At 42.6% G+C, this 13,731-nt stretch overlaps 1 protein-coding gene across 1 annotated transcript in view; it reads left to right on the top strand.

Moving 5' to 3' along the window:
* The first annotated feature begins 1,342 nt into the window (after positions 1-1,342).
* CHAT (choline O-acetyltransferase) overlaps positions 1,343-13,731 on the top strand; it is a 38,546-nt gene continuing 26,157 nt past the window's right edge. Inside the window, exons 1-4 of the mRNA XM_059851228.1 lie at positions 1,343-1,469; positions 4,382-4,526; positions 10,907-11,098; positions 12,982-13,100. Coding sequence (XP_059707211.1) covers positions 4,464-4,526; positions 10,907-11,098; positions 12,982-13,100 — 374 coding nt within the window. The 5' untranslated portion in view covers positions 1,343-1,469; positions 4,382-4,463. The remainder of the gene's footprint in view (positions 1,470-4,381; positions 4,527-10,906; positions 11,099-12,981; positions 13,101-13,731) is intronic.

The following is a 13,731-nucleotide window of genomic DNA, read 5'->3' as shown; positions in this document are numbered from 1 at the left end:
GAGGGCTCCTTGAGGGAGGGAGCTGGTTGTGCTCAGTGTAACCCCTAAAGTAACAATTTCCCAGAGCATAATTCTCGCTAGCTACCAAAATGGCACAGGAGAAACCCCAGTACAAAATGTTCTCATTCATTCTTCACAACATAACGGGTTTGAGCAAACAACATCGCGCTGCAACCCTGTTACTGCTTGTTTAAAAACAGTTCCTGGAATTCTCACGTGAATTCAATTTTAATTCCCCACAATAATGAATTTCAGTTTTCTAATATTTCAAAAATTACATCACCAGCAGTTAGAGGTATAATACCGGAAGGTGCCTTTCTCAGTGCTAAATACTGCCCGAATTAAAAGGCAGCCACCTCAGTGACTCGACAAGGATTAAACAAAAACAAAAGATAGGTGAAACACTTCATTCAAACATTTGCGAAGAGTGGAAACCTTCGATCCATTCACAAGGGAACGAGACTGCATAATTTGCCCTATAAATTTCTCTTAATATAAAGTAAAATCGTTTGTTTTAATTCTTAGCCCAATAGGAAACAAAAATAATTATTAGTAATGGCAAGAGGGGTGAAAAGACATTTACTAGCGGCCATGGCACCTATTAAAGGGCTCCCACCCGTCCCTGGAGATTTGGGCGCCGCGGAGCAGCGGCTGGTCGATTCCGCTGAGCTGCGCGGAACGCACGACTCCGCAACTCCCGCCGGGGCGGTCGAGTCGCTGCTCAGGCGGCGCAAAACACATGAAGACAGCGGGATGGCGCTTTGATACGGGGGTTCGGCGAAAGAGCAGTGGCCACCGTGGTGAGAGGTGAGACCCGTTTCCCTAAACCGCAGCCGTTTCTTTGAGGTAAGCGGCAAAAGCGGAGCCTCTCCCAGGCTGCCGCCCGCGCTGCCGCCGGCCCCATGGCTGCTCCTGCAGAACCCGGGCCCCTCCCGGCACCGCGGCCGCCCCGTCGCGGCTTCTACCCCTCCTGGCCGTGGTGCCGGCAGCCACTGGCAGCGCCGCCCGGCCGTTCGGCCACCGAGCTTTCAGGAGCCGCAGATGCCCCACGGCGACACTTCTAGACACTGGCGACAAACCCCTGCGGCAACGCGGGTCCGCGAGCACAGTAGCCCCTCGGGACTGCCCTTGCTGCTGCCGTAAGAGCTCCGGCGAGCCCGGCTGTGCCCGACTGCCGCCGCACGCCCTCAGGGGACACGGCCGGCCCTGGACGCAGCAGTCGCACGGGCACAGCGGGCGGGCAGCAGCGCCTGTTGCGCGCAGCGGGAGGGGCGGTGGGGCAGGGCCGGGCCGGGCCGGGCCGGGCCGGGCGGGGCGGGGAGGAGCCAGCGGCGGCGGAGTTCGGCCGCCCTCCGCACGCCCCCACCCAGAGAGGACCTGGCCGCGGAGGAGGCGGCGGTACCTTGGACAGAGCCGCCGCGACTCGCAGAGCCCGCCCGGCGGCCGCTCCGGAGCTCCCCGACGAGCAGGTACGGGCGGGCGGGCTGCGCGCCCCGCGCCTGCCGCTGCCCCGACGGCGCGGCTGCGGGAGAGCCTGGGGCCGGGGAGAGAGGGAGCGGGGGCGGTGGGTCCCGCGGAGCGGAGCCCGGCGAGCTCCCTTCGCCAAACTCGGCGGGTTAGGCGGCACCCATGGGGCCGCCAGTTTGCCGCCGCCCGAGCGTCCCGCCGCGACGGGCGGTTCGGGAGGGAAAGGGCTCCTTCGGGGCTGAGGCTTGGGAAGGTCTCCGGACGTGCCGGCAGCCTCCGGTGGAGCGTGAGCGCTCCCTGACCGGTCCGGCGCTGCCATGGCCCGCAGGGAGCTTACGGCCGGCGACAGGGCGGCTCCTGGCTCCGCTCGCAATGTCTACTGCCGCGGCAGTGCGCGCTTCACACGTGTACTCCTGACAGCGCATATATTCCTCTTAACTTCAGGCATAGGTTCCTGAGAACTTTAAAGCTTATCCTCCTGATAACCCTGAAAGTGAGGATGAACGGATGGGGACTGAATGTATTGCCCCAACAACACCGTTTACTGCAAGCTACCGCCCGAGTCCATCATGTCAGAACTCAAGTATAAGCGCATGGGCTTAGTTTAGTCCTCCTCTGCTATCTGCTGACGGAGAGATCAGTGCCTTTTGTTATGGATTTGAGTTGCTGCTTTGAGCTGTGGGGAAGGCCACCCGGCTCCCCAGCCTGCTGAGACTCGCAGCCACCCTGCTAAGCTGCTCACCCTGGCCCTCCAGCTAAGCCAGCTGTAAATAAAAACAGCTAGGATTATTTTTTTTTCACCTAATAACTTTGACAATGTACCTCACAGCTTTCTAGTGAGCAACTTTGAAGTCATCTTGAATTTCTGCAGGATATTCTCCTGTGCCAGTTTTCTTGTCCTTTATTAAGCAAATACAGGATTGGGTGTGATGCTAAGCTGTCAGCACTTGAACCAGAGACAAAGCCTCCGTTCATCCCCGCAACAGAGAAAAGCATGGTTCAGGCTTCCACCTCCAAACTCTTTATCACAGTTTTTACAGATATGCAGGGCTGTTACTAGTAGCACTTCCCAGAGACACTGAGCCAATAAAGATTTTTAGTCAGCATGACACTATATAGCAGTTTGACAAAAAAGCATAAGGAAAGAAAGAACAAAATTCCCATCAAAAAGAATACCAGCAGGATTTTTCCTTTAATGGAGTACAGTTTGGGGGGCTCTAAAGACAAAATGGCTGCTCTGTATTTTGAATGCAGGTGGGGGGCTGAGGCCAGCCCACAAATAACTGGGCAAGCCAACAGTCTTCCAAGAGTTACAGGATGTGCATTATTTGAGGTGCTTTGAACCTGTGTTTTAGGAATAGAGTGCATGGCTAAGTGATGAGCCCTGGGCACAAGGGAGAGTGGAGCAGTGCAGTGAGTTAATGTGGCCTTTCCATAAGGGACATTATCTCTCACCTGGGTTGAAATTGTAAGCAGATGACAGATCAACACGAGTTTGCTGTGTGGCTCATTGCAGGGCCCCAGGGACATCTCTCAACCTTATACAACCTATTCCACAGCACATGGCCCCACTGACAGCCAGTGCAGGACAGGATCAACACAAGGTGTCAGTGACCACATACACATTGGCAGAGCCATGCTGAAGCTGCAAGGCTGCAAAAGCCAAGCTAATTCCTCAGTAAAGGAATAAACCACAGCCATCTCTGCCTATTGCTCAACAAAACTCTTCAACTCACTTTCATGCACTGTAGAGTACGATCCAAATTGTTCTTAAAAGCTGTTGTAGAAATAATTTCAGTGCCCTGAATGTAATAATTCCAAAGATTACAGAAAAAAATTATTTTCTACATGGTCAACACATGTTGTCTTTTATATTTTGCATACACACAGTCCAAAGTAATTAAAAAAAACCCAAAAAAACCTCTAATCCATCAAGACCTAACTGAACACAAAAAATTCCCTCTGCTTTGGCTGTACTTTTGTACTGTCATAATTAAAGGACAATTACTTGGTGTGGTCCCTAGTATATCAGAAGAAATATGCTTCTCAGATAGCTTATTCCTGCACAGAAAAGGAGAGAAGAGGCATCTTTAGAAGTGAATACCAGGATAAGCACAGTACCAGAGAGACACTAGTGGAAGTACTTGCTCTGTCACAGATTACTTCTGTGACTTTCAGCAGGTTAAGCCATCTCCCTGGATAGGTATGTGGTATTTGAAAGACTGCTCTACGAAATAGCTCAAACCCAGGGTAAAGCACTCCTGTCAGTCCTCCCACAGCCTTCACAGGCAGGCTCACAGGGTCCCCCAGCCCTCACCTATGCCCCAAAGCACTGGTACCCTCGGAGATTCTAGGCTGCAGAGGGAAAAGGCACATCTCCATCAAGCTCCTTTTTACATCTTCTAGCTCGGCACCTCGCTATACCCATGGAGCAATGCCATGAAAAATACATTTAAAGGCTGTGGTGCTTTCATACAAAGTGGTAAGGGGAGGAAATATAAGATTCTAATGTAGAAAACTGCAACATTACTATTACCTGTGTCAACCTAAGTACATTCAAAGAAAAGTCCCCTCTTTCCTCCAGCTAACATATAACAGTAATACAAAGCATGCAGATTATGCCACAATAAATTGCAAAGTAAATTACAGTGACAAAGTAAACCATGCTGAGAAGGGACCTTTTATGAGCATTAGATAGTTCTGAAAAAATAAATTTATAGCAAAATGAGACAAACAGAATGTCAGAGCAATCTCCACAGGGCTCAGTTTAGCTACTTTGAATGTTGTACTTATATTTCTCTTCAGGTTTGCATTCTGAAGCTACTGTGTGTGTTTGCGCAGGGAATACTCCCCTCATACATTTTGGTTATAAATAATGGGTACTGACAGGACTTTAAATCTTTTCTATTTCCAGAACTGAGGCATCAGGCTCCATAAGTGCCCCCAAGTGACTTCAATTTCTGCCCTCAACGAAAGATACCAAAAGAAATGCAGGAATGCCTGACCTAGAAAAAAACATGCAGAAGAACGGGAAAGATACATGCAGTAAAGATGAAAGAGTAAGTAACTCTTTCTGGGAAAACAAAAAGGAAAAAAAAAAGAAGATGACTTAATAACTTTTAATTCTGTAAATTAATATCATAATTGTAACCCGAGCTCTGTTCTAGAGCCAGTTTCTTCATTTCAGGGAACACCAGTTATCCTGCAACAGTTTAGAGCCAGAAACCTTGATCTAACAACAGTGTTTCTCATATCCAAATAAACTCTTTCTCCTAACATCCTCTGAAGAATTACAGTAAATTAAATATTATTATACAACAAATATTTTTATACCACAAAGTCAGAGATGGCATGAAATTATTCATGCTAGTACAGCACTATCAAACTATCATATATGATTCATTTTCAGATTGGTTTAGAAGGTGCTAGTGTCTATGCCTGTCAATAGTCAGCCTCCAGGGTTTTTTTCCTAAGCAGAGTCATGAACTGCACAGGAACCTTACCCAGAAAGATAGGGCCAAAGCCAGGTATCAAAAAGAAATACTAGTTAGCACATCCGTTTCCAATGACCAAGAAATCAATGACAGAAGAAATATGTCTTGACTAAACATAGCTTGAAACTGTAGAATTGCCATTCTTTTATTTCTGGGTGTATTGTAGGCTAAATTGGATTTGCATTTCCATTAATAACACATAATTCTATGACAGTTTTCATGAGTATCTAAAATCTTTGGTTTCTAGATAGGGAACATAATGCAGCACTGACTTTACTGTGGATGTCAAAAGGCAGAGCTGGTACTTGACCTCAGAGGACACCCAGTCCCTGCCAGCTGTTCAGAGCACTTCCTCCACACCCTCCCTCCCTGCATGCACTGGACTAACTCTGAGCAGCAGGTGGGACAGGTAACTGCTAATCCTTTCTTCCACCCAAAAATCACACTGCAGTCCTACTAAAATGAGTGTCCATTACAGCAAGAACTAGCAAAAAAATCTGAATTTGCCTACTTTAGGAGATGGGCAAAAATCAAATTAGAGAAACAAAGCCTCCAAAAGTTTATGGCCTACACTAATCACTAATGGACAAGCATAGCTGCATTAGATGACCATTTCTCAACTAGGTGACACAGCACCCTCCCTGAGGAACCACACTTAAAGCATCACAGCCTCTTGCAACTTCCCAGTCTTTCATGAATTACCTCCTTGCTTTGTTTTCCCACTGCCCCAATAATTGCTTATTGACGATGGAGAGAGACAGGGAGACTGATAACTGGTCAGAATCCAAATTGATTGTGGACTACATATGCTTATATACTATTCTAGGAAGGCTAGTAATTTTTTACCACAATGATTGGGTTAATCATCACATAAACCAACTTATAAATTTTACAACATCTCTTACTTGCAGAAGTCTTGATGTACTTTTGTTTTCCAGTAGGTCTTGATTTAATCTTCAGCTAGTCTTGATTTAATCCTCAAAGTTCTGTTCTTGCCAAGGCATCCTGATGATCACATCTCTTATGCTAACCAGGTCCAAAGTCCATCATCTGTCTTGTCTGTCCCAATATCTCCCTCTTCTCTTTTCAACAAAAACCACTCCTTTAATGGCCTTATTAATTAATCTCTGCAAACACTGAAACAAGATATCGTGATTAATACAATTACTATGAAAATCATCACATACATACCCATCTTAAAAAGAATCTTTTAGCTAAAAGCCTTAGCCACTAAAGGTTCAGGCTTGATCTTTATAAACTAAAAACATTCCTGATGACAGCCACAGGGAGGGCATTACTGGATTTAGAAAGATTGCAAGAAGTGTAATTGCACCAAAAGGTTTGATTCTTAAACACAGGGTGATAGGGAGAAACATTTTAAAAGTTTTAGGCTGATTTTTCTATGTATTTAAAATGAACACAAAAAATCCATCTTCACAGAACCCAGGGGCTCTAATTCTTGGGGTTCCAAGGGTACTTCAGGAGGGTAAAGCATCAAATTTGATTTGATTGGATTTGCTTTAAATTTTTTTTGTGTAAATATTAGTGTAAAGTTCTGGAGGAGATATATCCCCCCCTAATTTTTTTGGTTTTTAATAGCGTGTGTGTTTCTCATTATGAAAGCAACATAAAAGTAAAACAATAAACATAGAAGTAAAAACAATAAGCTTATACTAAGTAAAAATAAATCAGTTAATATATACAATTAGCAGCACATGAAAAATGGAATGGTGATTTAAAATAATGCACAATCAATTTCTTCAATATTGTACTATTACTTAGACTGTGTAGTAATTTGCAAGCTTCATTTTCAAAGTGATTTTAAAGTGAGGGCTTGAAGGGTAAGCCTTTCAAGTTCACTTTAAAAGGAGGTTTAGCCATTATAGATCCAAATTTGGCAAGTCAGAATGATTTGAGTATAGTTTTGATGTAGAAAACACTTCGTTTTATTAGTATATTTCTCTACTAGTTAAGGCGAGGACTTGGCCAGGGTCCAGGCTTTAACTGGAAGAGTCTCTTTAATATGTTTTAAAAACCTCTTAGTAATCATAGTTAGAAAAATAATATATGTCTTATAAATAGCTATACAACAATATGTGAAGGTTTGTAAATCAGCTGGCTTTGTCATTCTATCTTAGCTAAATAGCGGTAAAACAGAACAAAAAGTATTAAACAGATCACAACTGATAGCAGTCATAATATGAAATTGTTACTCATTCTTCAGTACTACTTATAAAAATAAAATAGCAAAAATTGTTCTTATTTCTGTAACAAAATAGGTGCATCTTGTAATTTAAATTAGCAAATTTTGACAAAATTCATTTAGGCTTTATGTTATTCACTTGTATAGTGAAGGAATTATATCTTATAATTTAAACAGGTATACTTCAACAAAATTTAAAATCAACCACTAAAATTAACTTCAGTAAAATAGAACAAAAATATACTTAAAAGAACTTAAAGTTAACATCACTGAGACTAAACAAAAATTAATCTTAACAAGAATTAACTTATTTAAACTCTATTATTATAAAAAAGGTACTGAAAATTTGTCATAGAACAGTTAAACATCAAGGTAAATAACATGTTCTGAAAAATTTACAATAAAATTACCTCATTGAAACTATGGAGTAAAAAGCAAGCACTTAATAAAGCTGACAGTGGAGTTTTATATACTAGTTCCAGTTAAGTCTCAAATAACTACTACAAATAAAGTTCAAAGTTTGTCTTGAATGTGATCTAAAGAATCTTAAATTTACGACTTATCTAATACTCTCAGTGAACTATGCAGTTTTGCTATGTTATTAATACGTAGGACGACACCATTTTCACACAAACACCTTTGAATTTTTCTAGTAGCAATCCTTTTAAAAGTCACAAATCACAAGTTACTAAAACTAGAAGGTAAATGTTAACAGAGTTGGGATAGTATGTAGCATGAGTTGGTATTTTGATGTGCTATAATTTCAGCATGCTGTGCTGGTTACACCGTGCTGGCTTGTGCCAGGCAGGGGGGCCGCACCCCCTGCAGCAGCTTTTGAAGATTGCTTGTATGATAGATTTAAGTTTGGCTTTAAAAAGGTAATGGGATATAAACATTGAAGGCTAAAACAATAAAAACTTTAGTTATATAATACTAAATAGCTGTCCTGAAAAATTAACAAGAAAATATGTTGTTAAAAAGGCAAGTAACTGGAAATATAACTGGTTTGACTAAGGTGAGGTGTCCCTCAGGGCTTTAGGTCTGTATCAAGTGTCACCTTTGATAGCTGGCCAGCTCCATCCAATGCTTGAAAGCATCTGGAGCACTTCAGCCAGGGACCATTGTAGGGGGGTGTTGAAGGTCCCAATGACTCTATACAAAATCTGAATGCATAAAAGTTCCCCACTGTGTCAACACATCCCTCCCCCACAAAACCAGGGGACAGATAGCACAAAAGGTTTAACTGTGGCAATCTGCCCATCAGGCCCTGTAAAGTGCACCAAGTGTTGTCTTTGCAAGCTTTGACTATTCCCCACCCACGAGGGCACTCGAGGCACAGACAGTAATGGCCAATCACTGGACCATTGCCTTTTTGAGATAAGTCACATCTGCTCCAGTATCAAGGAGTCCTGTTAAAATTACATCCTTGCCTTTTGGAGTCACTTTGCCTTGGCATGTGGGACACTGAGATGTGATATGTTGTGTCCAAAAGATCTGTGTTGCCCCTGTGGAACCAAACCCCCCCTCCCCTCTGGTTCAGCTATCAGTGGTGTAGGTAGGGGTGTGACCAGAAAAAGTACGAGTTGGGGCATATGGCTCCCAGCCAGGACCACACAGGGCAGCTGGGAGGTTCAAGCCATGATCTTAATTTTCCCAACTGAGTCAGAGCCAATAACCCCAGGGAGAACAAACAATCCTGTTATCCAGGTGGGGTGGATGATCTGCCTATGATCAAAGCGCGCATACGCTGTCCCAGTAGTCCAAAAATTCCTGTGGGAAGCAAATGAACAGATGAATCGACTAATGTAACTGTGATATTGTTTGATATGTCCAGTCCTGTGCTGCCTGGGGTGGCTGCACATAGGTCAGTGACACTTGTCCGGTGGGCAGGGGCAGGGCTGGTTGAAGTTGGCAGTTGCTTCTGGTTGCTGTGTCAGCTGTGGGATTTGTGTCATCGTGCAGTGCTGCTCCACACTCCAAGATGAGTCTCCCTGTGAAGGCTGGCCATTCTGGTGAAACTTAGAGCAGCATAGACTAGCAAAGTTAGGGCCTTTCCAACAGCAAGGGCATATACCTGGGGGTTTGGGTTTCTGTGCTTGTTGGCAGTCTCTTTTAATGTGTCCAGACTCCCCACAGCCAAAACAGACCAGCTGCTTTCCAGGGGTTAATTTCAGGGCACCAAAAGCATCCGCTATGCCTTGCCCCATGACTTGACAGATGGTTGCCGTGCTGTGTTGTACTGTTCCCAGGTGGTTGCACGCTTGTATCTTTTGGAGTAAAGTGGGCTCAGGTTCAGAAGGCAAAGATTTCAAAAGGTGATTACAATCCTCATTGGCATTTTCTATGGCCAATTCAAGGAATACAACTTCTCTTGCTTCATAACTTCTCTTTCTTCTCTTGCTCCAGTGTTTGTTTTAATCTGTCCACAAACTGCACACAGGGCTCTTGTGGACCTTGTTTGATATTTATGAAGGACTGTTCAGGGGTTTTCACATCAGGAACCTTAAGAAATGCCAAATGATCTGCATCTGTGATACACTCTAAGGCTTCTCTCGGCAAGGCAGCTCGGCCCAAACGCGGTTCTCTCATCATCACGATCAGTTCCAGGGGCTCACCGATTGCAGCCAGACAGGCTGTTCCTTCTCCTCACCCAGAGCACCAATTATCGGCAATGGAGAGAGACAGGGAGACTGGAACCTGGTCAGAATCCAAATTGATTGTGGACTACATATGCTTATATACTACTCTCTGGCTAGTAATTTTTTACCACAATGATTGGGTTAATCATCGCATAAACAAACTGATATATTTCACAACATCTCTTACTTGCAGAAGTCTTGATGTAATTTTCTTTTTCGATAAGTCTTGATTCAGTTGGTCTTCATTAGTCAGTCTTGATTCAGTTAGTCTTCAGTTAGTCTTGATTTAATCCTCAAAGTTCTGTTTGTTCTTGCCAGGGCATCCTGATGATCACATCTCTTATGCTAACCAGGTCTAAAGTCTTGTGTGTCCCAATAATTGCCCTGGCTTTTAAATGACTAATTACACTTCACTTGGTTAATTCTACATTTAAAACCAAAGGAAACTTACTTGCATGGACAGCATGGAGCTCTTTTCTTCCCTGATACTATTGCTCCAAACAGGGTAAGGATAAAGGAAGTGTAAACGGAAACATTTTATCAAGCCTTCCAGGGGGGCTCCAGACTGACTGACAGGAGAGGTTTGGCAAAGTACAAGCTTATTGAGGACTGTATGTAATCAGTACTAATAAACAGGTAGACCTGCATGTTTTCTACTTCTATCATTGTATTACCATTCATATTACCAACCAGATAAGTATTAACCCATGGTTTTACTAACCAAAAGCTAATCACAACTTTACTAATGAAATACACTAAGATATTATTTCATTATTTTTTAATGTATTTGCAGATTTCCTAGAGCTTAGCAGGGTATTTGCTTGCACCATGCCTCTTTGTCCTAGGATTTCTTGAATTTTTACCAAGGAACAGTGTCCTTGAAAATTTTCCAGTAGTCCGTCCACTGCTCTAACCATTTGAAAGCCTACAAACAATACATTTGTAGTAGTCAGGCCTCTCGACTGCTAAAACAGAATAAATTCATTTTAAAAGGGATGTAACCTATTAATCAGCAACAAAAGAAAAAAACTAAGAAAACAAAAGAGGACAGATTGGAAACAAGTAGAATTACTCACCAATATATATTTATTTTTAATGACTAGGAAGTGCCAAAACTTCCAGTTCCACCACTGCAACAGACCTTACACATGTACCTACAGTGCATGAAACACTTGGTGCCAGAGGAGCAATTTAAAAAGACCAAGGCCATTGTGGAGAAATTTGGAATTGCAGGAGGCCTGGGGGAATCCTTGCAGCAAATGCTTGAGGAAAGAAGTGAAAAGACAATAAACTGGGTAAGCAAATGTAGTAGAAAAAAAAATCGCTGTGTTTGATGATGCATATTTACAAGTTCTTTCTGATGTTCTCTGTGCAATCACTGTTTTCTTTCAGCAGGTCAATGCAAACAGGGGTCATTCTGACAAAGGAATATTTCAGATGTAATAGGCTAGATTTTTAAAATTACATCAAAATCCATGTCACAGCCATCTACACAAAGTTCTGATCCACTCCAATTATTCTGGAATGGAATACTTCATTATAGGAATTAGTCTTTTAAAATTGAACTATTATTTGCCATTCATTGTCATGCTATACCAGTGGAGTTACTTTGCCAAATATGCACATACATGTATATTCATGTACATCTATCACACAGACCATGCTGAGATCTTTGCCTTTACAAAAGTTCAGCTTTCTGCTTCCCAAGGCAGGCAAATTAGGTAAGCCACAGCTAAAGTAGATTTTACCATTCCACAAAGTCACAGTTCATCCTGCCCTTATCAACTGTGTTAGAATATGGCAGTTGAAAATTAGAGTTTTATTGAAGTCCTTCCATTCCCACAAGGAAAATTATTCTATGGATTCAGTGAAACCCTACAGGCTTGTTACTGATGTCAGTGAATTGTGGTTCTCCCTTTTGTGTGACACACAAAAAACTCCATCAAATTGCGGCTACAGTTAGGGAGAAAAGACTACAGTGCTGTCAGTGCTTTCATTTTAAAAGCAGTGCTTAATTTGTGAACAAAATGCTGCCCAATCTTATTTTCATGTTGTGATCACAGAACTTCATGGTGGCTAAACTAACCAGCATTTAAAAAGCATTCCTGATAAGAAATGATATTCCAGAAGACAACTGCTCATTTGAACACTTATAGCATGAAAATTACAGAGGAAGGATGCAAAAGCACTTTCTGAAATTGTGACAGTTTTAAATACTGGCTATTAAAATAAATACCTGATTCGTAAGGTAAATTAGAAATGGTTTTACTTGGAATTTAACTTGCCAGGAGTATATCTCTAGCATGTTCCCCAAAGACTCCAGAGACTGTGGGGGAAGCATCTGTTCTAACAGCAATAAAATATCTCAGAGGAAAACTTTTTCAACTGATGCATGCATTTGTAATTATTTTTGCATAATTTTGTTGTTGTTTATAGTTACCATATGCAAAGCCTGCCCTCTAAGAAAGGCCATTTGATCTTTTTATGAAAGCCTCCATTTTCCAAATAATGATTCTTCAATCTCTGCTCAGACAGAAAGGAATGCAGTTACTGTTCATATGTGATTTCAATAAAAATGGTTAGAAATTTAATGTGTGTCTGTCTGGGTCAAGAATCAGCAATCTGCATTTGTGTCAGTGGACACAAAGGGAATTCTCCAGGGGCCCTATCCACGTGCCACTCTCTGCAGGACTGAACCATTAGGCTTGGGAAATTCTTCTCCTGCTCTGTCTTGCTACAGGACAATATCTGATGCTAAGCAATGGAGCATCTTGGCATCATTCACAAATATTTGAGACCCCCCTGAGAAAAGCCATCGCTGGTAAAACCCTGTCCCTCTCTTAAACATATTCTAATTGCTGTGCAAGAGTTAACATGTTGTATTCAAACATGCTGTAGAGAGAAGCAAACAAAAAAATACCCAAAGCACCACAATCTGGAGCTTATGTAGTTTTTAATGGAACATGCTGTAAATTGCCATTGATTGAGAAACAGGATTATGGAATTGTGGCTGACTTCTGCTGAGCTGAGGTCACAGAGCCCAGACTGAAAATGCTCAGCAGCTCCATTAATCAGAGCCCGTGGCTGACACCAGGAGCACCAGGCACTGTCCCCTCACCCCAGACTGCTTTTCTGTGTGCTGTTGGCAGCTTTAAGACATTGTGTCCCCTTCCCTCAGGTGTTTAACTACTGGCTGGATGACATGTACCTCAACAACCGCCTGGCTCTTCCAGTCAATTCCAGCCCTGCAATTATCTTTGCTCGTCAGCATTTCAAGGATGCAAATGACCAGCTGAGGTAATGTATTACGACTTTGCAGCTTTTGCTAAATGAAAGGGTATTTTAAATGTACAGCTTTTGCAAAAAGACAATCAACTTTCATTAAAAAATAAGGGCTGTAGCCATTAAAGTGATATCCTACGAGGCCGGCTGACTGAGGGCAGTGCTTCTGGTGTAACTCATACTGATATTCAGAAAGAAAGATGTCATTAGTATTACATTCATTGCATGAAAAAAATGCCAAGGGATTTATATTTTTAAGGAATATTTACAAAGCTTTTTACTGTTCGTGATTCAAGTAAACCACTTCGTGATGAAAAAAAAAAAAAAAACTACTCATTTCTGACACACAGTTTCAAGGGAAATAATCTTTAACATGGCTTCACTATGACTCGTAGCCACCCTGAAAACTGAAAAGGCCACGCTGGCATTAAATTGTCCCTCTCAGATGCACAAAAGGGCACCAAAAACACAGGGGATCTAAGAATAAGAATTCAGAAATCATTCTTCCCCAAGAACACTGCTTCCTTCAGGCCCATCAGTCCCAGCTCTGAAATGATCTTTCTACTTTGAGCTGTTGTGGGCTCTTACTATCATTTAAAAAGTGAGAAGGTAAGCATGTAGCCAAGCACAGAATATACCTCTCCAG

The sequence above is a fragment of the Haemorhous mexicanus genome, chromosome 7 (genome assembly GCF_027477595.1).
Source record: "Haemorhous mexicanus isolate bHaeMex1 chromosome 7, bHaeMex1.pri, whole genome shotgun sequence".
Classification (NCBI taxonomy): domain Eukaryota; kingdom Metazoa; phylum Chordata; class Aves; order Passeriformes; family Fringillidae; genus Haemorhous; species Haemorhous mexicanus.
Note: the sequence above shows the minus strand (reverse complement) of the source record. Positions and strands in the feature narration are given on the sequence as shown.